This window comes from Lissotriton vulgaris, chromosome 3_1, assembly GCF_964263255.1.
Source record: "Lissotriton vulgaris chromosome 3_1, aLisVul1.2, whole genome shotgun sequence".
Taxonomy (NCBI): domain Eukaryota; kingdom Metazoa; phylum Chordata; class Amphibia; order Caudata; family Salamandridae; genus Lissotriton; species Lissotriton vulgaris.
In genome coordinates, this window is record NC_141689.1 from 1,142,769,787 (window position 1) to 1,142,797,021 (window position 27,235).

General features: G+C 46.0%; 1 protein-coding gene across 4 annotated transcripts in view; it reads right to left on the minus strand.

Annotated features, from left to right (window-relative positions):
• Positions 1 to 1,082: 1,082 nt before the first annotated feature.
• Positions 1,083 to 27,235, minus strand: part of MMRN1 (multimerin 1) — a 329,148-nt gene continuing 302,995 nt past the window's right edge. Inside the window, exons 7-9 of one of the 4 annotated variants that reach the window (XM_086961624.1) lie at positions 19,671 to 19,817; positions 2,132 to 4,631; positions 1,083 to 1,444 (exon numbers count right to left, since the gene is read on the minus strand). In XM_086961624.1, the coding sequence (XP_086817750.1) occupies positions 4,210 to 4,631; positions 19,671 to 19,817 (569 nt within the window). In that variant the 3' untranslated portion in view covers positions 1,083 to 1,444; positions 2,132 to 4,209. Of the gene's footprint in view, positions 1,789 to 1,940; positions 4,632 to 19,670; positions 19,821 to 27,235 lie in introns of all 4 variants that reach the window. The other 3 variants (XM_086961623.1, XM_086961622.1, XM_086961620.1) reach the window with 3 other exon arrangements.

Consider the following 27,235-nt stretch of genomic DNA (forward strand, 5'->3'; position numbering starts at 1 on the left):
ACTTTTAAAAAGTGACACTTTGGGCTCGATTCCGATCCGGTAAAAAAATCCCCCGTACGATTCGTATCCGGAGCCGTTTCCGTACGAATCGTAAACACACCGTACGACCCGGCGAGTACGATCCGGACCGGGTGATCAGGACGCTATTCGTAATGTCCGCGTCAGGTATGGGCGATCCGTACGGAAAAGCGCTCAATCACATACACACCGTACGCCGCGTACCCCACATGATCGCCGGGGTACGCGCCGTACCCCTGCGATCATGTGGGGTACGCGCCGTACACCCAGCGTACATGGGGTGCGCACCGTACACCCACCGTACATGGGGTACGGTGCGTACCCCATGTACGCTGGGTGTACGGCACGTACCCCACATGATCACAGGGGTACGGCGCGTACCCCGGCGATCATGTGGGGTACGCGGCGTCCACGGGGGGGGCGTTCTGTACTTGTTTCGGCGCGAACTATGCGTTTACGGCTGTTTCCAGCTCCCGTAAAAAAAAGGCTCGTACGTTGCGTACCCGACACGAATCGTACTTGCTGGGTCGTAAAAACCAGCCGCGACCCGTAGCGATGTCACGTACAGCGCGTTCCGAGTGAGACTCGTACGGATATATTAGTCGTACGGAGTCCTGTACGACTCGTACGGTCTTTGGCTCCTGGTACGGATCGTACTTCGTCGTACGTACGGGGACGTGTACGGGTACGATTCGTACGGGGAAAATTGCTCCGTACGACGATTCGGAGCGCATTTTACCGGATCGGAATCGAACCCTAAATGTAAGTTAGACAAAACACTGGCTAAAGGAGGCTGAACCAAATCTCTATCTCTGTGCATTTGTTACGCTTTTTTTAAAGCTGTCTTGAGGCCAGACCTAAAAAGAGTGACTCTCTCCCTAGGTGACCTCATACAACTACTGGCTGATCAAAAGTTTAACACCTGTAAACAATCTACTCATTTTCAAAGGAAAACCCATTTGTGCTCTTTTTTTATGGCCTGAGCTCAGACAGAACTATAAACACTGCTTATCATCTATTAAGGTATGTTTTGTTGATTGAGATAAAAAAGGCATACAAATAAATGAATGAGAATTCCTGTTTATTACTGCAATTACGGTTTAGTTCCATTTGCAGGGTTTTATTGAGATAGTTGCAAGTTCTGTGCAAGTATTATTATGTTCATATAAGGTTCATTATGCACAACGTGCTTATATTAAAACAAAATTAAACTTTTTTTTACAGAAGTGACATCTTATACAAATTGTGCACCCGAAGAGCTTACAAACAGGCTAGAACTATTTCAATGGGATCCACTATCCGATTTATTGCCTTTTTCAATTCGTAGAAGCACTTTTTTATGCTGTAGAATGCTACAGGGCATTAAAAAAGTGCTTTTAGGTTCTTAGAACAACATTCCAATCCACCTTATTATTCTCTGCTTAATCTTTTATACTCTGACAAACCTGAGGAACCTTTGTAATGAATTGAGGCAGGCTTTTAGAGAAACTGGTACATACAGTTATAGCCTGTATGGAGAAGTGGAGATTCATAAGGTTTTCGGAGTAAGAGCGATTCTTCATTTAGGTTTGACTTACCATTGAATTGTATCACTTCTACACACATAAAAAAATGAGGCGGGAATCCTGAAATGGAGGTTGGATTTAATTGTCTTGAAAGGTTAGTGAAAACAGCACAATGGCTGGGTAAATATTATGCTTTACCGTTTACCTCATCAGGTCAAGTATGGAACTTTGCCTGATTGAAAGAGGGTAAAGTTTCCTTACTTAGCTTAAATCTGAAAAGTAAAATTCTTCTGTTCCTTCGTCCTGCTCGATTTTTGGCGTGGGTATCTAGCCCCAGCCAATCCAGAGCCAGCTCTCAACAATTCGTAACCAATCAGGTGGGATGAGAGAGGGTGGGGGAGGAGACAGTATTTGTACCTGGGGGCTGGGGTTGGAGGGCATCAACAGAGGGCAGATCGAGGGAAGGTTTCTAAATGTGCCTCCAATAGGGCAGAGACAGAGTAGCTCTTAGGGCTATCTCCTGAGAGCATAAAACAAGGTTCAAGGCCAGCTGTCGAGATGCAGTAATACACTCGCTGCCCTGAGCGGTGATTCGCTGCTGCAGGAACAGTGTCCAGCTGCAGGGAAGGGACACATAGGCGCCCATGTTTTTAAACGTCTTGAAACTTGCGTACTGGCTTGTCACCCGACCCGACTTAGCAAAGCATTTTGAAACAACTAGGATAGAATCAAAAACATTTTTAAAAATCGGTTATCATAGTTTTATAAGCTCAGAGCAGAATACAAATGTAATACACACAAACTTAAAACGTAATAATGGGGAGGTCTTTCAAAAATGTAATACTTTATGGCAGTCAACACTTTTTCTGTACTTAAATTTCACTTTCCCAAAGTTTAAGTTTAATATAAGTTCTACTTAAAGCCTGAAGTCATGATGATGTACAACGATAAAACGAAAAGCAGCCAAAAGAATCCAGCACTTTTTCTGTTTAATTCCTAACTGAATGGTGGAGCTGGAATAGGGTTTTTTGACTAAGCTATAGGGAATTTTTGCTTTGACCAATACTTAGTAGAATAAAAAGAAACCTATGTACAAAGTGTCATGTTTGATGATGCCCAATGTTTGATAGTGCCCAAACCTTCAAACACACTACCTAGACATGCTTTTGCTTAAATGTTTGAATTTATAGTAGGCATTCTGCTCATTGTGCTGTACTATCATAAGACTATAAAATATAATCAAAATGGTAATGTAAAATGGCATACAGGTAAGCTACAGGGCTTAAAAATAAAGCTTGCACATGAAATAGAAATATGAGTAGAACATTGGAATGTTGGGAGCACCCCTGAAAACAACATAGAGTCTGAGGGTCAGAAGTATTGGGTAAAGGTGTTGTACTGCAGTGTTCTAATATGTGTCTTTTTGTTTCTCCCTGTTTAAGTCAGAGCATTCTTCCTTGAGTGGACAGAATGTTGTAATAGCATTTTAGCCCTTCTGCCTAAGGCTATCGTTCATTAAACTCCCTCCCTTGTTAAAGGTCCTTGCATATGGCTTATGCCTTTAACTAAGGTGGTGGGCTTTAAACAATTAGTGCACCAATTGGCACTTTGCTATAATGTTATACTAGAGCATTGGACTGTCGGGAGCTCCATTGAAGACATTAGAGTGGCTCTGGGCCAATAATAGCTGGTATAGGCTTTCTACTCCAACATTCCAATGGGTGTTTTTCAGTTTCTCCCTATTCAGTTTAGAATAGTCTATGCTTAATGAGTGGATGTATTAACAGATGTGTAACCCTTACACCTTGGGCTATACAGAATGTCAAAGGACCTCTCCCTTGCTATAGACCTTGTGTGCTGTTTGGGCCTATATTTCAGGTTCAGGGCCAAAATAAATGGTATATTACACTGGAGCGGGCTCTAAGGCTATATTGGAAAAGTGGAATGTTGGGAGATCCAACCAAGACTTTAGAGTGGACAAGGCCAAAAATGTCAGGAGTTGAAGTTCTGCTTTAATATACTAGTGTTTGCCTTTTTATTTCTCCATGTTTAAGTTTCTGTATTCGATCCTTGGTTGGCTGACTGTTCCAAGAGCATCACAGTTTTCCTACATTTTGGCATATTAATTGCTAAAGACCATCTCCCACTTCATTAGGCCTCCCTTGCTGTTCGAGCAAGTAATTCTGAGAGAAGGCCTTCAACGACTACTGTGTTACTTAATTGACTGATTATATATTATTTTTGCGGTTGTAATAAAAAAAACTGAATATACATTAGATGTTCTTACTGAAAGAAATTGTTAACATTGTTTTTACCCAGTAACATGGTCCTGGTATAAAATGTATTTGAAGATCTCCAGAGTCTAATTTCAGATCATCCAAACACTTGGTTGGGGTACACATGAGGGAATAGAGATTCATTCAGTAAATAAAAGTAATACTGCTTACTGAACGTTGCATGAAGTGCTCATAAGAGAGTAATTTGGGAGCACTGGTTTCCTAAAATGTATGAGTAGCACTATGAGATTATATAATGAGGGTAGTAGTTCAGACTCTATCCTTAAATTGTTCCAAGAAAAAAACGACTTTGATCTCAAATGGAAACCACCATCAGATCAAGTAGCCTGCTAAGAAATGCATGTCACAAGCAAGAGCACAAGTTGATTCGTGAAGATGATATTATGGCATTATGTGCGGTACAACAAGAAACCACCAAATGTAGTAACAGGGGGATATTTTGCAGGAATAGATCCCGTTGCCAGTCTCAGCCAGACCTCTTGTCCATAGTTCAACTCCAACAGAGCATCCCCTGTAATAACCCTATCACTGTATAAGCTGTTGTTAATATTTTCAGACTGGAATGCCAACTTATCAATTCCATCAACCACTAAGTATCCAGAGACTCGTGGACTGAAGGACTCAATTGTGTACTTGAAAACATAGACCCCAAGGTACGGAACCATGAACTTTCCGCTTCGTGGAGCATAGGAAGCTCCATAGTTGACATACAGGTTGTTGAATTTGATTGGACCTGGCACAGTCATTCCGTAGGTGTGAGAGACAAAGAACGTAACCATGGGTGCATATCTATAGGATCCTTTGGAAAAGTCTGCAAGACAAAACCACATAGCATTGTTAGTCTTGTATGGACCATATTTCTCTGAAAGTTACAATGGAATAGTTAATTTATGTAGTTTAATTTGTTGTCATCCATTGTGATGTGTGAGCAAAGTATTCCAATAATATAGAAATAGATACAATATTGCACTGTTGGGTAAAAACAGACTTGATATCCCCTTGTTCTAACAAAGTTTTGCATATATTTACCTCAGTCATCTGAAGTATATTCATGCACCTTTGGCTGTACATTTGTGCCAATAAACACAATACACACCTTTTGATAATAGTGATCAACTATTTTTTACGCAATGTGAGGTCTATGGAAGATAATAAAGAGCAAATTCAAATAACATGTAAAATCAGAGCACAGGCATCTCTCTAAAAAGATGTAGGGGCATATTATCAAGCAGGGCGTTAAAATTATTGCTGTTTTAGCGGCAGAAAACTGCTGCTAAAGCTGCGATAATGGGCTTGATAATATGCCCTGGAGAAATCCCATAGAAGCCCAGGTTAACACCAGAACATGGGTTTCTATTGGAATTCACAAGCCTTTAGCAGCAGTTTTCTGCCGCTAAAACGGCGATAATTTTTACCGCCGTTCTTGATTATATATTACCCGTAATTATTCAATCTCAGTTATCACCTGCTTTCATTTAATTTCACATGGAACAAATATCCCAAGTAAAGAATTCCCTTTCTCCATGTACATTTGAAAAATACTTTCCATTCTTTATTCATTGCCTTATCCTGTGGGTTCCTCTGGGTGGTATGATTTCTCAGTCACATCTCACATAAAGACTGTGACCTCTCTCCCATATAGTCTACGAATATGATTCTCTACAGCACGAAAATACATTTCCCTTGGATGAAAATCTCGAAGAAAACATTAAAATCTCAACTGACTAGTCTTGCAAATTTGAAGACTTTGCGATTAAATGGGCAAGAGGAAGTAATGAGGAGAAATACATTTATTTCTCCTCATTACGGGGCAGTCAGGGAGGTGTAGCATTTTGGCACTACCCCAGGTTTACTGACTTTAGAACATCTGGATTGTTCCCAAAACTATGGTTGGATACTAGGGAATGCCAACACTCCACCAATTGATTGGCTCCCGGCCGCAAAGTAATGCAAGGCCGTGATGTGCGCTGCCTTGCGTTACTTTGGATTTACTAAATCAGATAGAGCCATGCAAGGTGGCTTTGCGTGGCTTAGTAAATATCATTTAAGGACTTGCGCTGTCTTGCAATGACATGAGTGACAGAAGGGCGATGGAAGCCCTTAGTAATTATGCCCCAAAGTGTCCACAATATATTATAATAGCCAGGTATAGGCCTGACCAAAATCAACATCCAGCTTCAGGGGAAAACATGCAGAGTGAATGTTTTAAATAATTTCACTTTGGAAGGCACTGTCAAATCAAATTGCCTGTATAACGCTTAGTTGTTTGTAGTTGCTTAGAATCATTCAATGTTCTTATTCCTTTCTGATATTAATGCCTTAAAGAACACAATAGGACCACAGAGGAAGTTTCGCAGTGGGAGGGTACAGATACAAGCCTTCATAATTGCCTCTTATTTGAGATTAGTGCTACTCTGAAAATGTGTTGCTATGTCAAAAGCTTGGCAGGAACGTTTTAACCTTTTCATAATTATGAACAGGGACACTAGAATTATGCAAGTCGAAAGGACAAAATTATGTGTCAAGGAAAGTCAAATTATGCATAATTTATGTAACACAATTCCATAAACAAAAGGCTCTGCGGAACATAGTGATGCATTTGATATTTAATATGTACATGTCTAATTATAAAGTACTGTGGGATTCAAGATAAAGGGCCGTATGTACAAACATTAGGAATCCCAATTTTCTCATTACGATGATCTCCAAATCACAATTAGGAAATGGGTATTCCTAATGTACACATTTTTGTATTCCTAAATAGTGATTCCTAGTAGGTCGCAAATTGACCTGCCTCATGAATATTAATGAGGTAGGTTGCAATTTAGGAACCATTAGGAATATCCGCCATCACAGTGATGGTGGCCTGCTGGGGTTAGCAGACCACCATGTCTTTGATTGCTTTTTACTAGTTACTAAAATAATTTTTCCTTTTGCACATTTTAAAAAGCATGTCTGCGGGCTCAAGCGGCCCAATGGGTATATCTACAACATTTTGGCTTAAGGTAGTGTCACTAGCCTTCTAGCTTTTCTGCTCTATGACAAAATAAAAGGGCTGGAATGTGCACGGTATATCTTGTAGATATGATGCTGTTAGACCTGAAATTATTTGAAGTATTTACCCTTGTCTTTTTGCTTTCTGACCTTCTGTTGTTAATGATAGGGTTGACTTTGTTTTTGCTGGTTTAGTGTTTCTGTGCACTTTTTCACTGCTATTCAATGTTAACCCCTTGCATGCTCATGACGAGCTCAGCTCGTCATGAGCTACAGTGCTCCGGTGCTCATGACGAGCTGAGCACGTCATAGCCCTTAGAACGCTCGCACGCTGGGATAATTCCCCTGCTGTGCTGAACGTTCTATTGAAATAGGTGTGGCCGTGACGAGCTCAGCTTGTCATGAGCACAGGAGCACTGTAGCTCATGACGAGCTGAGCTCGTCATGAGCACCGGGGCGCTGTGCGCGCCCCCCGCCCCCCAGCACAGCAGGAAAATTACCCCAGCAGCCAAGGGGTTAAAGTGCAAGTGCTCCTTCTGTAAATTGTGTTATGATTGGTTTTCCTTGATTGGCTAGCTGATTTACTAGCAAGATACTCAATGAATCATCCCGTCCACCCCACAACCGTTGCCCACCGATATCAGTGCCAAATACTCCAAATCATCTACCAACGACATCTCTTCAGTAGCGACGACAACACTACTTGCACCGTGACCTGCCAGCACTGCGATGAGCACAGCCCCAATTTGCACCACTGCCCTGGTCTTTCCGACACCACTGGATGTCGTCACCGAGCCGCTGCATGCACGTGATCTGAGGGCACCGCATGCCCCACCGCGGCACTGCGCATCACAGTCCTGACATCTAGTGACGCCACCGCTCCTAACTTAAACCTCACGAACTTCGATGTGCAACGTCCATGTCCATGGACATGAATTCAGAGGCCCGCCAACTGCATCACTGACCTCTGAAGCAGGCGCTGCATCTTCGGATCTCATCGGAAGATCCACAAAGCCCTTCATTTCCAAGGTACTGTTTATGGGTCTTCCTGACACTGTAGCTGACACGATGCTGCTGTCGGCTTGAACTGTTGGATTTCTTTGTTACCAATGCCGTGATAGCCCCGATGGAGCTATCAACTTCAAGGTACTGTATTGTAAGTCCATTTATGCAATATTTGTATTGTGATCATGGTATGATGGATTTTTATAGGTGCATACCTCTGCCAACTAGATACCCCGATTTCTAACATTGGTTGTCAGCGGTGAGAATAGGACTTGCATTTGAATTTGACCTACAGTGATTAGTGTACACTACTACCATATCGCAGACCACTACGTACCACATACTGTTTTCCTTTGGCCTATTTTTGATCTTGCTATTTGTTTTGAGCTTGAACTTTTTCTACTGCATCATGCCTGAGTCAAGAGCATCATCCGTTGCATCCCTAGAAGTGGCTTTTGAGGAGGGGAGTTTGGAATCCTACAATGTGAAGGAGTGGAAGGCTATTTGCAAAAATATGAAAGTCCAGTCAGAGGCCTTACCAGGGAAGAGGAGATACAGAAGATGCTGAGGCCCTGGGTAGCAGTCAGTAATACCAGTGGGCAGTCTGGGGATCTCAGTGTGGAGGCTGAAGATCCTATTTCTAGGGTTGTTGTGCTTTTGAGAGGGGAGGGACCCTACAGGCTAGGCAGAAGTGGTCTGTGACTGAAGGACCTGGAGGACAGGTGGGAAGCAAGGAGAGATGTAATGGAGCTGGAGAGGCTCTAGCTGGTAACAGAAGAGAAAAGGATGATGTTAGATCATGAGCTTAGAATAAAGGAGCTGGATCAGAGGAGTAGGTCCAGCTCAGATGGTGGCAGCAATTCCTCAGTGCACTCAGATAGAATAGTATACATTCCCAAGAATGTAGGAAAGGGAGTTGATATCCAGAGGTGGTTTCAGGGCTATAAGGCATCCATCCACATAAATGCGGTCCCTGAGAAGAATTGGGGAGAAGGATTGTGGACCCAGTCTCAGAGGAGAGGAGGGACACATTGTTGGCTTCGGGTAAGTGGTACAACCTCATCTACACTGACATGAAGGTGGCCCTTCTCACCAGGTATGGTCTCACTCCTGACAAGTACAGGAATCAGTTCAGAGGAAGTAAGAAAACTGATTCCAAGACCTGGTTAGAATGTGTAGATTATTTTGGCAGGTCACTGGATGGTTGGGTGAAGGGCAGTAATATGACAGATTTTCAGGGCCTGTTCAATTTGATTGTGTGGGAGCACTTGGCGAGTATATGTTTTGCAGAGCTGCAGCAGCACTTGACAGATAGTAAGCTGAGTGACCCCAGGAAGCTTGCTATGGGGGCTACGAGGGTCTACAAGTAAGTGTATGGGGACACTCTGTCAAAGGTGGGCAGGGTCCCTAGCAGAAGATTGGGGGATGGCAAGTGTAAAGCAGAGGAGTTCTCCAAAGGACCCCAACTAGTACCCAGGGTAAGGATTTCCGCCCCCAGGAGATAATAAACCATGGGCCTCTTCCGTAATGCCTGCAGATACAGGACCCAATACATACTTTGCATGTAACCAGGCGGGTCACATCAAGGGGAATCCCAACTGCCCCAAATGGGCACAGCCGCCCACCGGTGGAAAGTCCAAGGTGTTGGCTAGTGTAGAGCTAGAGGAGGAGGGGGTCCCAAGTGAGGGTGGAAATCCCGCAGAAATAACCCTCGTCTCACTAGAGGACATTGAGATGGTCCAGGGCAGCATATTACCTGCAAACACTAAGAAATAAAGCACCTAGGTGACCATCTATGGGCAAAGGGTAGAGGTTCTCAGAGATACTGGAGACAGCCTGACTTCTGTCTGGTGTTACCCGGTATCTGAAGGAGCAAGTAGTTCCTGGTCCATTCCACCAAATAGTTGCTGTGGACAACTCAGAGCGCCAATGTAAGGTGGCGCAGGTTCCCTTTGAGGTTGGGGGGGGGGGGGTCTCAGGTCCCTTGAAGGTGGTTGTGAACCCTACCATGCCTGTAGATTGTCTGCTAGATAAAAACCTGGAGCAGTCCCTGTGGAAGGATATGGTGCTCAGGTCTGCGCAGACGACCTCGCCCCTCTGAAGACCCCACCTAGCAGACCCGGAAGCAAGAAAGCCCCATGGTTCACCGACGAACTCAAGAGCTCCAAGAAGAACTGCCGAGCACTCGAGAAAGCCTGGCGCAGAGACCCAACACCGAACAACATGACTGCCCTCAAGCTCGCCACCCGAAAACACCACCAACTGATCCACGCCACCAAGAAAACTGCATTCAAGGAACGACTGGACAACAACGCACACAACAGCAAGGAACTCTTCAACATCATTAAAGAGCTCTCCAACCCCAACGCCGGAAACAACAACATCACCCCTTCGCAAGACCTCTGCAACTCCCTCGCCTCCTACTTCCACAACAAGATCGCGGACATACACAACAGCTTCAGCACTCAACCGACGCACGCCACGACTGAACCACCGCCCCCCACCACCACCCTCCGCGCCTGGACCCCGATCAGCACCGAAGACACCATCCGCACGATGAACTCCACCCACTCCGGATCTCTGACCGACCCCTGCCCTCACCACGTCTTCAACAAGGCCAACGCTGTCATCGCACCCCACCTGCGGGACATCATCAACACCTCCTTCGGCACCGCTACCTTCCCGGAGAGCTGGAAGCACGCCAAACTCAGCGCTCTACTAAAGAAGCCATCTGCCGACCCCACCGACCTCAAGAACTACCGCCCCATCTCACTGCTCCCGTTTCCTGCAAAAGTCATCAAGAAGACCGTCAACAAGCAGCTGGCCGCCTTCCTCGAGACGAACGGATCCCTCGACCTCTCGCAGTCTGGCTTCCGGGCCAACCACAGCACCGAGACCGCCCTGATCGCAGCCACCGATGACATCCAAGCCCTGCTCGACAACGGAGAAACAGCGGCCCTCATCCTCCTAGACCTCTCCGCGGCCTTCGACACTGTCTGCCACCGTACCCTAGTGCGGCGCCTCAGCAACGTCGGAATCCAGGAGAAGGCACTGGAATGGATCATCTCGTTCCTCGCCGGAAGGACACAGAGAGTCCGCCTCCCCCCGTTCAGATCAGAAGCCACCGAAGTCATCTGCGGCGTCCCTCAAGGCTCCTCGCTCAGCCCAACCCTCTTCAACGTCTACATGAGCCCCCTCGCAGCCATCGCACGCCAACACAACCTCAACATCATCTCCTACGCCGACGACACCCAGCTGATCCTCTCCCTCACCAACGACCCCGCCACCGCCAGAGCCAACCTACACGAAGGGATGACAGACGTAGCCAAGTGGATGATGAACAGCCGCCTGAAACTGAATTAGGACAAGACGGAAGTCCTCATCCTGGGATCTTCACCCTCCGCCTGGGACGACTCCTGGTGGCCCCCCACCCTGGGTAGCACACCCAAACCAACAGACCACGCACGCAACCTGGGCTTCATCCTGGACTCCTCCCTCTCCATGACCAGACAAGTCAACGCCGTCTCCTCGTTGTGCTTCAACATCCTGCGCATGCTACGCAAGATCTTCCGGTGGATCCCCACCGAGACCAGGAAGACGGTCACCCAGGCCCTCGTCACCAGCCGTCTGGACTACGGCAACTCCCTATACGCCGGAACCACCGCCAAACTCCAGAAGAGACTCCAGCGGATTCAGAACGCCTCAGCACGACTCATCCTGGACATCTCCCATCGCAGCCACATCTCCGGACACCTGAGAGATCTGCACTGGCTCCCGGTCAACAAGAGAATCACCTTCCGTCTCCTCACCCACGCACACAAAGCCCTACACAAGCAAGGCCCTGGATACCTCAACAGCCGCCTCAACTTTTACGCTCCCACACGCCAGCTTCGATCGACCAGCCACGCCCTCGCCGCCGTCCCCCGCATCCGAAGAGCCACTACAGGAGGAAGGTCCTTCTCCTATCTGGCCGCCAAGACTTGGAACTCCCTCCCGACCCACCTCTGCCTGACCCAGGACCACCTTGCCTTCAGGAAGCAGCTCAAGACCTGGCTGTTCGAGCAGTAGCGGACCCCCCCTTCCCTAGTGCCTTGAGACCCTCCGGGTGAGTAGTGCGCTATATAAATGCTTTGATTGATTGATTGATTGATTGATAGGTCTCACTCGGAGATGCTTGGGTTGCCAGAGTGGGCCTGCATGACCACTCAGTCTATGGCAGCCAGACAGGGTGATTAGAAGAACCTGGAATCTGAAACAGTGGCCTAGGTACCTGCCAAGAGAAATGGAAAGGGGTGCAGGAATACTGCTCCTGAAGTTACCACAGTTCGGGAGGAGGCTGACCTAGAGGGAGATGCCCCAGAACCTAAAGTAGAGCAAGTGGCTGAACTGGGGGACTTATCTGAGCTGACTCAATGGCAGCAAGAAGGGGTCCCACCAGGGACGAGTTCTGCAGGGAGCAGAGAGAATGCTTCTCTGGATGGTTTATGGCAGCAGGCTGCAAACCAGGCAGCTGGTGATCAGTATGGATCACACCGGATCTACTGGGAAAATGGTGTCCTATACAGCGAGCCTAAGGAAGCTGAGCCTGGGTCAGCCCATATGCTGGTGGTACCCCAGCACTTCAGAACCTTCCTACTGGGTCTGACTTACAGTGTGCCTTTGGCAGGACATTTGGGACGGGACAAAACCTTTGACAGTCTTGTGGCCCACTTCTTTTGGTCCCAAATGCGAACACAGTCAGATGCGCATTATAGGTCTTGCCAAACTTGCCAGGCAAGCGGTAAGAATGGGAGAAAGAGTAAGGCTCCTATTCAACCTTTTGCGGGTTTAGGCATCCCTTTAGCGAGGGTGGGGTGGGTATTGTGGGATACCTGGACCCTAATACAGCCATGAACAGCAGTTATAACCTGGTCTTGGTGGACCATGCTACCTAGTACACAGAGGCTCTCTCTCTCAAGACAATGACAGCACCCATGAAGGGCCGGGCGTTAATGGGCATCTTTTCCAACATGGGCTTTCCCATAGAGGTAGTATCTGACCAATATCTGACATTCCTGTGGGAGGAGTGTCCTACAAGTTCACCACTCCCTACCATCCCCAAAGCAATGGTTTGGTGGAGAGATTCAACCGAACCATGAAGGGAATGATCAAGGATCTGACAGAACCCATGAGACGTAAGTGGAATGTCCTCTTCCCATGCCTTTTCTTTGTTCTTTATATACAGGGAGGTACATCAGAAGTCATTGTGCAGTGTGCAGTGGCGTAGCTAGGCCTTAGGCCGCCCAGAATGACACCTGCATTTTCTCCCCATGGCTGGCGGATCTAAGAGCGGGGGGCTGCTGGCAATTCCAGCACTCGCAGCCCATCAAAAGCCACAGGTAAGAGCGGGGGAAGACCAATGCAACCAAATTTGTGACACCTGGGGGGGACCCCCCCCCTTGCTATTCTACTGACCCTGTTTCAGAACCTCTTAGTCTGGTGAAAGAAGGCTGGGAGTCAGCACCCATTAAAACTCCTTAGGATCAGTGGTGGTTGTTAAGTTTTGGAGGAAGGGGTCAGACGGGACACACACGCGCACACGCACACATACACATAGTGTATATGTGTGATTATGATTTTAATGTGTTTATGATAATACAAAGGCTATTTTTGATATAACCTTGTGTGGAGTTTCTTAGCCAACCAGAAATCCCATTTCTAACAGGCATGTTTGATTTACTAGTAAGTTCCTAGTATAGTGAACTGTGTGTGCCCAGGGCCTGTAAATCAAATGTTACTAGTGGGCTTGTAGCACTGGTTGTGTCACCCACACTTGTAGTCTTTCAAAGGTGTCTAAGACCTGCCATTGCAGTGCCTGCGCTCAGTTTTTACTGTCATGTCGACCTGACAAGTGCACCCACTTGCCAGGCCCTAACCTTCCCTCTTATTACATGTCAGGCCCCCCTACCATGGGCCCAAGGTAGCCCCATGGGCAGGGTGCCGTGTATGTGAAAGGTAGGACATGTAGTAGTGTGGTTTACATTTCCTGATAATTAAATACTGTACATTTCATTTTTTTCACTATTGAGAGGCTTTCTGTCCCATAGGTTGACATGAGAGCTGCAGTGTAACATCTTACAAGAGTAACTTTCCATTGGAGCAAGATCGAGAAATTGAGTTTAGGCTCTCTGAAATCAGAATTTAATAACAAATCTTTTAGTAAAAGTGGTTTTTAAATTGTGTGTTTGAACATGACACGTTTAGAAAGTGGGCATTTTCTTACTTAACCATCCTGTGTGCCTCTGCCTGTTTGTGGCTAGTTTTGGAGTGACCCTGTGCAAACGGGGGTGTATGCGCATGCTGCCGCACCTCTGGGGGAATATCCCAATGGTTACGCTTTCTAGAAAGGTTCACGCTTTGCGTGTTTCTGGGGGGGTTAAGTCACAACCTGATTGGGGGGGTTGGTGCGGGTAGGGGGAGGCGGGGAACAGTTGGGGGTTTGGAAAGTTGTCAGTACCCATGTAATGTGTTGTATGTCACCCTGCAAAATAACTATGATGGAGGGCGCTGTGGTAACGTGCGCATGCAGACTGATCATTCTAGATGAGAACGACTAACATACTGACGTGGAACATTCAAGGTTTGAACGACGGCAGGAAGGCGAGGTTAATGCATACATATTTATAGAGGCACAACATAGATGTCTGTTTCTGACAAGAAACGCACAAACATTCCCAACCATCATCGAAACTCAAGCATAGCAGATGGGGGGCCACATATTCTACCATATATTCGAACTATGCTCGAGGGGTGGCGATATTGATTCGGAAGGGAATAGACTGGAGAGAGCGAAGAATATGCATAGACCCGGATGGGCGATTTGTTTTTGTCAGCGGGGTGCTAAGTGGCAAACTGGTGGTGCTGGCAGCTTTGTATGGCCCGAACGCAGATGAACCAGAATTTTTTAGAGCTGTTTGGGCTAAGTTCAGTATGATGGACTGCGCTACCATTGTCGGGGTAGGGGATTTTAACGTGGTCTTGAACGACTCCCTTGATCGCAGAGGTACATCTAGACCATTGCACCCACACGCTAATCAAGCTTTACATGATATTATGCTAGAGGGAGATCTGACAGATATCTGGAGAGTGAGGCACCCATTTGCATGTGAAGGCACATGCATCTCAAGTCACCATGCAGCATGGTCAAGACTAGATTTTTGGCTGGTCTCCCCGGATGTGGCCACCTGGACGACAAGTGTCAGAGTCCTGGTCCGTTCGCTATCAGACCATGCCCCGTGTTTGTTGGAATTGAAGATTCTCGATGCCCCTACCCGTGCCTTTAATTGGCGCCTGCCACCCCACGCGCTGCTAGCTGAAGCTTTTAAAGAAGCCATAAGAAAAGACATCACAGACTACTTTGATATAAACTCAGGCTCGGTGTCTACTGATTCGGTGCTATGGGATGCCTTCAACACAGTCATAAGGGGACATTGCATAGCAAGGCAGGCAGGAGTACTTAAGGCCGTTAGAAGCACTTTAAGTACCATGGAGGGTGAAATTAAAGAGCTAGAAAACCTATTTTGCGCAGACCCTAAGCCTGCCATAGCAGCGGAACTGAAAGCAAAGTTACTTGACTTTGCTGAAGAAGCACAACGTGAACTGAAATTCCTAGGCAAACAAGCTGAAGCTAGGCGCTATGGAGAAGGGGATAGACCAAGCCGTACACTAGCAAGGCTCATTAATACTGTCAAGCATAATGCATACATCCACACGACAGATAGCCCAACAGGTGCTACAATTGTAGGACAAAGTGAAATTCTGCTAAAATTCAGACATTTCTATTCCACGCTATACACGTCTACACACACTGAGACTCCAGAAAACCTCAATTTTTTTTTAGACTCCATAGCACTAGTTTGGTTCAACGATGCACACAGGAAATACATGGATCTCCCAGTGACGGTTGAAGATATTGCAAAAGTGATTAAAGGCCTACCGTTAAATAAGGCGCCGGGCCCAGATGGCCTCACCTCAGCGTTCTATAAAACGTATGTGGAGGAACTAGCGCCAAAATTGCACGCTGTGTTTGCGGAAGCACTAGAACTAGAGGTCCTGCCAGCATCCATGCGGGAGGCGTTGATTATCACACTGCTGAAGCCAGATAAAGATAGTCAGTCTCTAGACTCCTACAGGCCACTTTCGCTCATCAATGTGGACGTAAAAATCCATGCAAAAATCATAGCTGACCGGCTGCAACCCTTACTCCCAATGGTGGCCCTCCCAGACCAATCGGGATTCATACCTGGACGCTCCACCTCCCATAACCTCAGAACCATATTCTCAGTGCTACACTACCTAAACCGCACCGTACATGCTGCGGCAATTTTTTTAGATGCCACAAAGGCATTCGACTCTCTTGAATGGCCCTACTTGTTCTGCATATTGAAACAAATGGGATTCAGTCCGCTATTCATAAACCAGATACAGCTTCTATACACCAAGCCGATGGCACGAGTGAGAGTAAATGGCATGATATCTGACCCATTCGAAATATCCCGGGGAACTAGGCAGGGCTGCCCCTTATCTCCTTTGTTATTCGCCATTGCCATGGAACCACTTGCAGCCATGATAAGACAACATCATACTGCGAGAGGGATAGGATTCAGCACGCTTAGTTTGTTAATATCCTTATATGCTGATGATGTCACCCTCTACGTCCTTAACCCAGCCGAAAATTTGAACCCACTGCTAAGGGAGTTCATTCTCTTTAGAGGCCTCACTGGAATATCAATAAACTGGTCTAAATCTGTAATATTTCCCCTAACAGATAACACACCCAAAGTGCACTCAAAATTCCCACTGTGCTGGGAGGCGGAGGAGGTGAAGTATCTAGGTGTATGGATCAGCCGAAACCTCCAGAGTATTTTGTCATTAAATTTTGGACTAGCTATAAATTGGCTCGAGGGTAAGGTGGCGATCCGGTCGAAGCTGCCCCTTTCTATTGCTGGAAAAGTGGCATCGGCGAAAATGGTGATCCTGCCTAAATTCCTGTATTTGTTTACAAACATCCTGATTCCACTCACAAATCACTTTTTTACTTGCTTGAGATCTAGCCTTTTGTCTCTGGTGTGGGCTGGCACTCAAGCTAGAATCTCCTGGGCGTTATTGACCCTACCGCTAAGACAGGGGGGCCTGGGTGCTCCGGACATGCACCTGTACGCCCTATGTGCACAAGCTCAATTCCTGCACTTCTGGTCCTTCCCAACACCATATCAACTACATGTGGCGGTTGAGCGCGACTCGGTGGCTCCACTGCCTTTGAGTGTGGCCCTCTATCATAGAGCGCCAAGGCCCACCATTGATGTAGAGACAGCCAATACCTCACGATGGGCGTGGCGGGAGTTGCAGAGACGAGCTCCCCTCCCGCTGCTATACGCACCGGCCATTCCGCTGAAATATAACCCAATGATCCCCTGCCTGGCGGAAAGTGGAGGTGAGATATCATTAGCTGGCACCCCATTACATACATTCGCTGATATATACCCAGATGGGGTGTTCAAAGATCGGCAGTTGAAGGTGTGGGGTTGGGCGGTATCATTCCGGGACGCATTCACTTATCACAAATTGGAATCATCATGCCGAGCATTCTGGGAGGGATTTCCGGATGAACCTCTGACACTGCTTGCACTCCAAAATATTTTGGCTCGAGCTTCACCGAAAAAACTAGTAACGCGCTTATACACCACTATGCAAGACCAAGCCCCGATTGTAGTACCAAACTCAATACAACTGTGGAATAGAGAACTGGACCCACCGTTGCGCGAAGACCAATGGTCCTTCTGTTGTAAGCAACTGTTAGACCTCTCACCCAACTACAAACTGCGCCTAATACATTTTAAGTTCCTACATAGGTATTATCGTACTCCTGTTAGCCTCCACCGAATGTGTTTGAGGAATGATGCTAGGTGCTGGAGGTGTGGCATGGATGAGGTTACTTTTTTGCATGTGGCTTGGAGTTGCCCTTTTCTTACCAATTACTGGACTAAAATATTTGATGCCATTAATCAAATATTTGGACGATCTGATGATCCATCTCCACAACTAGGCCTCCTGGGTTTGATAACTGACACTGTCCCGGCTAGACGCAAATTACATGCCCGTTTATTGTTATATGCCAGGCATCAAGTGGCGGTCAGATGGGGCTGTAAAGGTCTGCCCAAGTTTGCAGCCTGGGTGTCGGATGTAACATACAGACACACACAACTCGGCACATGCTGGGAGTTGATGCCCACAGCATCTAGACCCCGTGATATATGGGAACCATTTGTAAACTGGGCACGGGCTAGATTAAATTCCCCTGCAGCTGCCCAGATTGAGTCTGGAATGGTAGGTCAGTGTGGACCGATGGGGGGGGGGCGACTCCGAGCCCAGGAACGATGGTTGAGATACCCTCCGTGACTGCAAGAGGATATGACCTGTAGTCTGATCATTTGTACTAATTTTATAACCTCATACGCTGCCGTTACATGTATACTTATCCCATATACTGATTATCTTAGATAATGCGGGATGTACCATGCTGCCCAATTCCCATAGTAATTGCATGTAGCTTAATCTGAGATTGGTTGTTCTGTAATGCATACAATGCATGATGTTATTTCGGCCAAATTGTAAGCACTGACTACTAACTGTTTTGTTGTTGTTATGATTCTGAAAAATCCGAAATATCCTGTGTATAACTCAGACATATTGCAAAGCTGTTTGCCAAATGTATTTGCAATTTCTGATGAACCATATATACTGTACTTACATGTAAAGTTCTATAAACAAAATAATTTAAAAAAAGTCATTTCAGACAAGTTTCCTACACAAATCATGCTTTGATGAAAGTAAGTGGCGGATTTATCAAAATATCACGCAACCCAGCACAACAAAACACCCTGCTGCCCTGCATTGCATGATAGGTAAAGGGCAGGAATGCTCCATATTTAAAATGATATGGCATATTCCTGGATGTTCCTTGTGCTGGCACACTATGTGCTGCCTTGCTCCAAAGCTGGCACCCTTGTATCATGGTGCAAGGGAAACTGCATTACAGGCATAGTTGTTTTTGTCAAGAAATGGACACCTTCCTGCACAAAAACAATTATTTGAGGTTTTTTCCACTTTTTGTGTGTGCTACAGAATGAAGCACATGTAGAAAAAGAAAAATACGAGGAGAAATAAAGGCATTTCTCCTCGCAACACCTCCTCTGGGAAGGTGTAGCATTTTGACGCATACCCAGATCTAACATTCATGGTAAATATGGAAATGCACCAAAAACCATGGGCGGCTGCGTGGGATCACCCATGCTCCACCAATGGGAAGTATCCCTGGGGCAGAGTAACACACGGCAATGACCTGCGCTGTATTATGTTACTCCAGATTTACAAAGCCACACAGGGCCATGCAAGGTGTACTTGCGTGACTTGGTAAATCTCATTGTAGGCTTTGCATTGCAATACCTTCTATACATATACCCCCGATTTCACCACAACACTTCATGCTGGTTTTCTGTCACATTTGGTACTCAAACCCAGCCCAAACTGAAATCTCCCCCTGAACATTTTTCAAACATCTGAGAAAATTTACATAGGTAAATGTCTGAAATTTTTAAATAAATGGGACCTTTAATTTATTTCATATAACAGGACCAAATGCAGGTTCTGATTTGTGAAAGTGCACATCTACAGTACTGCAGTCCATAACTTGATGTGTCTTGACCTATTCTTCAAAGGGTTATCAGATTAAGTGTAATCAAAGTTTGATAAAGATGCCAATGAGAAATTGCTGAGCACCCCATAAAAGGTAACTATTTGAGCATAGCCTCACCTGGAGCTAAAGTATTTTCATCCTCCATCTTGATGCTGCAGTTGGCCCCGCCAAAAGGATGACGACAAGCACACACAAAGCTGTCTCTGTCGTTGATGCAGGTTCCACCGTTGTGACACGGGGAGGTGCTACAGCTCAAAGAATCATCTGCTGTGAAAGAAATACATGAACGTTGCATGTTCAGTGTTAAATCTATACAGGAAATATAACCATTGATATAAAACATGTCGACATGATTAAAATGAAATGTGAGGTATGTGCATATTATTTTTAAAAATTGGTATTTCAAAAAAAGTAATTTTTACACCATATTTTGCCCGAATTTCCAGTATGCAATTTCCAAATGAATCTGTTTATAATTCACCAACCTTGTCATCGCTTTGATAAATACATACATATAGGATACATTTAATTTGTAAACAGTTGCTGAAATCAAATCGAATTTGCTCAGATAGAACAAATTACGTGGAACAAAATCATTGTGATCGACATTTTCCCAATCCATGGAGAAACTGAAGCCCTATTGTTCGATTTCAGTAAACGCGAAAAATAGTAGATACACATTTTACTTGAATTAACAATGTGAGGATTTTTAAAGCACGTTGCAACGGTTTTGAACTTAGGGGCATATTATCAAGAACGGCGTTAACATTATCGCCGCTTTAGCGGCAAGAAACTGCCGCTTAAGCGGCGATAATGAGATTGATAATAGGCCCTTGTGAATTCCCATAGAAGCCCAGGTTCTGGTGTGAACCTGGGCTTCCATGGGAATTCACAAGGGCCTATTATCAAGCCCCTTACCGCCGTTTTAGCGGCAGTTTCCTGCCGCTAAAGCAGCAATAATTTTAACTCCGTTCTTGATAATATGCCCCTACATTTGGAGATCTGCATATCATATTTAGAATTTTGACTGCTCAGGAAATAATATTTGAAACAGTGTACGGCAAATATATTTTCTATATTATTAAAACAGTTACTATCCTCAACTATTTGGTATTTGTTTTGTATGTTTTCGTGCTGAGGACCAAGCTTACATGCAGACCCACTTGCCGATTTCCATTTAAAACTACAGTCTTTGTCACAATGTGTATCCTAGTAGATAATACGATAAATGCAAAATATATATCAAATTTTAAGACTATTAGAATGTATTTTTATCAATAATAATTAAAAAAATGTCTTTCAAATGTCTCTCGATGTAGTATGTGCTTTGAAAGAGAGTGGAAAGACCGACCAACAATTATTCCTAGTAAGGATTTTCCAAGACAAATTTAAAGCTTTCTTGGATTCTGGACTTTACTATATATGATTGGCGTAGAGTTTGGTGAGCAGAGCACTCTGTGGAAAATGCAAAGGAGTTCTCCAAACTCTCAGGGGCATATTTACAAGACAGTGGCGCAGCGAGGCGCTGCAAGCAATTTTGCTGCGCCGAGCTGCATCATAGCCTAAGTGCAAGAATGCGCCGTATTTACAAAAATACGCCCCATTCCTGTACTCACCCCTGATCCGGCACACAAACAGCAGTTGTGCGCCAACGCAGACACCCTTGAACCATGGTGCAAGGGTGCCTGTGTTGCAGGGGTGAATGTTGTTGTGCAGTAATGGACACCTTCTGCACAAAAACAATCATTAATGGCATTTTGCTCCTTCTATATGTGCTGCAGAACGCAGCACACATACAAAGAGCAAAAAACGAGGAGAAATAAAAATATTTCTCCTCATTGCGCCACCATTACACCTCCCCATGGGAAGCGTACATTTTTGGCCCTACCTCAGATTTACAATTCCATGTAAATCTGGGGCAGTGTCACAAACTCATAGGTATTGTTGGCAATGCCCACATCAACACCCATTGCACACCCCTTTAACGCAGAAAACTACGTCAAAGGGAACAATATTTACAAGGCTGCTTTAAGCCACGCAAAGTGGCTAGGCGCTGCCTTGTAAATATAGAGCAGGGCACAGCGCCACCGGAGAAGCGCAAAAGGTGATGCTCCGGTGACGCAGGGGCCTTATAAATGAGGCCATTGGTCTGATCGTCTTATTTAGAGCAGGATTGATTGTAAGCTTTCTGTTGACTGAGCCTCGATTCACTTCATTGGCAGAAAACTTTCTCCAACAGCCCTAAGGAGAAGGGGCCAATTGGAGGAGGTGCATTGCACATCTGCCCTATTTTAGGAGCCAGTGTAATATCCATTTTTTCTGTCCTGGTGGTGAGGGACAGATTTAAAAAAAAGTGACCCTCAAACCCTAGGAGAAAACTTGCAGGATGAGAGGGTCATTCGTGTTTTTGTTTTTCAGAAACAAATGCCCACTTTGAGAGATTGTTCGTGAAAAAAAATTGAAAAATAGTTTGATCAATGAATGGTCATCAAAACTGTTGGTGGCTGCCCATCAATTACGAACTTCTTAGATCATTTGTCTGCTTCAACAGGAGAGTAGCATTTTCTGCCATTTAAACCACCAGGCAATGAGGAGGCCTAGATGGGTTTGACTTTGGGACATCTTAGTAAGTTTTTATAAGAAATGGGAGTATTAGTTGGGAGGAGTGAGAACCCACCTTAAATAATGGTCACTGTCCTTGTCAGGGCGAACCACAAAAATCACTAAATAAACCTGTGATTAACAATCCAGTTGTTTGGCATAAAAGCAGCCAGGCTTATCTTAAAGGCAATGTGCAACGTAATTATACACTACTCAAACAGTAATAAAGTGAAAATACAACACAAGAAAAATCCCAAAGCAATTGACAATTATAGAGTAAATGTAATTAAATGGAATGACACCGACTCAGCTCTGCGGTTACTGACCCTTTCTGATTCCCTCTTTGTCTTGCCTCGCTCTTCTTCACGACACCTCGGACCTCCCAGAGTCACTTCCCACGAGCACTGGTGGGTTACCACTGCCCTTGCCATGGTGAAGCTCTGTATCCTTTGACACTGGCACAAATGGAGCATAGAACTACTCAGAATTGCCACTCATGAAGGTGCAGCCTATTAACTCAAAGACAACTTGGATGCCTTCGAGGAGGTCTGGAGTTCCTTCCTTGCTGTGGATGGTTAGGCTTTGTCCTGATATGGCTTCCGGGACCTGCTACTTGGAGTTCGTCTCATCCTGGATGCACACTGGTCTGCTCCCTCAGCATTTAGGTGATGTCTCCTTAAGTATGCTTCCCTCCTTCCCATTGATGCTGCCCCCAAGTGCTTTGCAACGTCAGTCCACCCCCAGAGATACCCACATGCCCTTCCCTTCCCCATGGTCAGTGGCCCATTGTTGTCTGCCCCGCCTCCTGTCCCTGGATGCTCTGTGCCATTGGTAAACTATGCTTTGATTGGGCTGGTCCCCACACCCTTGCCCTGGGCTTCGGCCCTCACTCTTTCTTCTCTGGGGGCCCTGTGTGGGTGGTTTCATCCCCTTCGAGGTCTGTATATGCCCGGCGGCGTTCCCCGATTGTTAGCTCTATTGTTGTAAATGCTTATGGTTTGCAGGCTGTATCACATGTTTGTGTGTTAAAAACTCCAAAAAAGAAACATTGCAATAAATAAATAAAGAAAATGACACCAAAACAACAAAAATCCAACCAGTAGACTTGGAATTATCATTTCCTAAAGTTTAAGGGTCAAAGTAGTGTCAAATGGCATGAAGCGCTAACTGCGGCTATCAGGTTGCACCAGACTGGGACAAAGCCTAAAGTTCAGGTTGACAACAATGTGACATGGGCCAAGTACAGGACCAGGTGTGTCCCACTGGAAGTTTGCCTTCTGACTTAGAAGTGAGGCTGATGCGGCTTTGCGGGGCTCTGTGTTGGATCCCGTGAGGCTTTCAGTCGGAGCATTACAGTGCAGCTTTGCAGGGCTCTGCATCGCTCGCTGATGGATCAAGTGACTCCTTCAGTGAGGAACTGTGCAGCCCTGCGGGGTTCTGCATCGCTCTTCACTGGATCTGATGAAACCTTCAGTTAGGCAGGGAGAAGTGTAATTTGACTCCAGCCAAGAGTCCATGACTCTGATGATAACACTTAAGGTCAGGACTCACTCCCACAAAGGCCAACAAAGTGAACCACATCAGGTTCCGTTTAGTCTGGTCAGCTGAGAAACAGGAAATGCCTCTGGAACTTATTGTACCACTGCCGTTCACATAGAAGGTTGAGCCACCTACCCTTGGAACCACTTCTGTGAGCCCGGGTTCAAGGCAAGCAGGTCCTGTCTTTCTTCGGGCTTTCAGAAAGCAGGGCAGTCTTTCTTCTGACACTTCACAGGTTCTGGAGTGTTCTATTTTCAGGTTGTGTGGTGATGCCACTTTGATGCCCAATGCCAGCCCTTTGTCTAACTCTAAAACTTGTTCTGGTCAGTTCCTCCCTTTCCTCTGCGTTTGGATCTGGCCTAGCTAGTAAACCAAAGGCAGGGGCAGACCTGATGCCAGGATTTTCTGTAAGGGTGAGCCCAGGCCCAGTTGAAGTGCAATCAGGGCAGGGGCACAGCTCTTCCCTTGCTATCCGGTCAGAAAGACCCTTACCTCCACACATGTGGACCCTTTGTCCACTGTCTTTGAAGAATATACATTAATTCCAGGGAGCCATCAGGGACCAAGAAACACATAGACACAGGTAGTTTTAGGTTTAGGCAGAAAAAATGCCAACTTTCTAAAATTGTCATTTTCAGAATACTAGTTTAAAATCCTAATTTTAATTCCTTGAACCATCTGTCTAGTCCACGACCGAAGTAATGCATTATAAGGAATTATAAAGTAACCCAGTGCTATTATTTGGGAGAGCAAGCCTTCCCACAGTTAAAAACTACTTTGGAGATTTTTCATTGCCCGGACACGAAAAACATAAAATAAAGATATCCTACTTTTAAATATAATGCACCCTGCCCTATGGGCAGCTACGTTCTACCTTATGGGTGACTTATAGGTATTACAAATGAAGGTTTAGGCTCCCCAAAAAGTTTATTTTGCCAGGTCAAAATGGCAGATTTAAACTTACACTACAGGTTGCAATGGTGGCCTGAGGCATGTTTTGCAGTGGTACAATAGTTAGGGGCACAAGTCCTGCAGCCCACTTGTAGAATTTAATTAACATGCCCTAGGTACATATAGTACCACATACAAGGGACTTGCACATGCATCAAATGTGCCAATTAGGTGTATGCCAATCTTACCAAGTTTAAAAGGGAGAACACCTAACTGCTGGCTAGCAGGGGTAAAGTGCATATAGTTCTTATGCCCACAAAAACAGGTCTAGCTTCATAAAGGCAAACTTCTGGGGAAAGACCAGACAAAAGAGGTTAATTTCAACCATGTGTGTCTCCAGTAGAAAGCAGGGAGAAATCCCTTCGCTAAGGTGGTGTCAGGTGTCAGTAGCGCCAACAATACTTAGCCACTAACCTTCAGGACGGCCAGCAGGAACGATGTCGTGAAGAGTAGTTCCCAATGTCCCCCAAACACTCCACCCACCACAGTGTAGTAGCGCACTATGGGTAGCGAAGTATTCCAAGGAAAAGGGGAAGGGACAAAATAATAAAGTAGCCTGTTCCGTCACAGGAATGTGCACCTTTCTAATCTCCCTCAGGAATCCCTGCATATAGAAGACAACAAGAACTGTGATGAGTAATACCGCAATCACTCCCCCTCTAGTTTATAAAAAAGCACACTCCGTACCACTCACTTGAACAGGTCAAGGATCTCTAGTCCAAGAAGGCTCCTTGGAATGCAGGGAGCTTTGGGAGGAAGGTTCCGTGGAGCGCTGGTCCCTGCGTGAGGCAAGCAAGAAACATGGACAGCGCTGGCTCCGCCTCTCAGGTTGCGCTCCTCTTGCCGGAGCTAAGTCACCAGACAGGGGGCTCACTTTGTCCTGGGGGTTAACAGGCCAATCCGAAGTGAAATGTCCGAAATAATAATCACCCGAAAACAAAGATCAAGAAGGTCCTTCGGTTCGGTTCCAGAACCAGGACGTAGGAATGAGGTGTTTCAGAGGAAACACAGTTCTGCTTGCAGGGAGGTTTAACTTCACTCTCCCAACAAGCGCGAAGACATAGGCGTCTCCCGTTCCGCTCCTGGGAACAGAGACGCGGCTCTCTCTCTTTACCGCGGACTTCCGCGCACAATGCAGGCAAACTCGGCAAGCGCTCTTGCGCTTCAGGGTCAAAGTTCCTCCTGAATCCAAACAGAAACGCGAGAGGAAACACTCAGGAAACGGCAGCAATCCAGAACAGCAATCTCCAATCAGCTCCGTAGGCAGTTTGTCAAGCGCCGTCTCACTTGGAGGCGGGGCTTAAATAGGAGTATTCTCCATCCTGTCGGCTTGCTCTTTGCCCCTTGGCCTTATGGGAGTTGTAGTCCCTACCACATACGTACGTGTCATTCGCCACCGAGAAGTGTGAGGGTTGGGGGCTGTATGCTGTCCCATGATCATGACAGGTGGAAGCACCTGGAAAGACCATCCGCATTGGTGTGCTCAGTCCCAGGTCAATGTTGCATTGCAAAGTCCATTCCTTGTAGGAAGATTGACCACGTCTACAGTTTTGGATTTTTACCCTCATTTGCAATAGCCATCTGAGGAGTTTTCAGTCTGTCTGAACCCAGAAGTAAGCCCTAAACAAGTATGGCCCCACCTTTTTCAGTACCCAGAGCTCTTCAAATGCTTCCCTCTCAATTCAACTCCACCTCTGTTCCATGAGAAGTAGCCTCCTGCTGATGGAGTACAGGATGGGCCAAGCCCTTATCATTCAGCTGTGACAAGACTGCCCCAAAGTCATACTCTGAAGCACATGTCTGGGCTAGACGTTCCTTGGGAAACTATGTGACTTGAACAGTGCTACTGTGGACATGGCCTCTTATAGGGCATCAAACGCCATCTGGCCCATGTCCATCAGATTACCTTCTTGTGCTGTTTGTTGGAAGTCAACTCAATTAAGAGGGCAACAATGGTGCCATATCCCTTACCAAATCTCCTATAATACCCCGTAGTACCCAATGAGGATTAAGGAGGCTCTCACTCCAGTCTGTGTCTTGGGAGGCTCCCAAGTCATATTGGTCTGTATTTTGGGCTCAAGAGGCTGAACCTTGCCACCACTGATTTAATGAGACAAGTACACCACTGTTCCCCGCCCTATGTGGCACTTACTGGCCTTGATAGTCAGGCTTGCCCCTTTCAAGGCCTGAAGTAATACCTGGAGGTTTCGCAAGTGGTCATCCTAGTTAGAACTAAAAACTGCAATGTCATTCAAGTTGGCAGCACTGAGGTTTATAGCTCAACCAGGACCCAGTTAAGGAACCTCTGGAAGGTGGTAGGGACATTCTTTAGTCCAAAGGACATAATTCTGAAATGGAAGTGGCCTTCTCGAGTAGAATGTTGACTACTCCATGGCACCCTCATTCAAGACAGTCTGCAATACCCTGACATCAAGTCAATAGTACTGGGGAACCTGATAGTCCCCAACCAACAATTAGCTCATCAGCTCAGGGGAAGGGAAGAACATCAATCTCTGTGTCTCAATTGAGGATCCTGTAATTTACACAGGACTTAAGTTCTAGAGGGCTGCCCAGTGGGGCGGCCTTGGTTA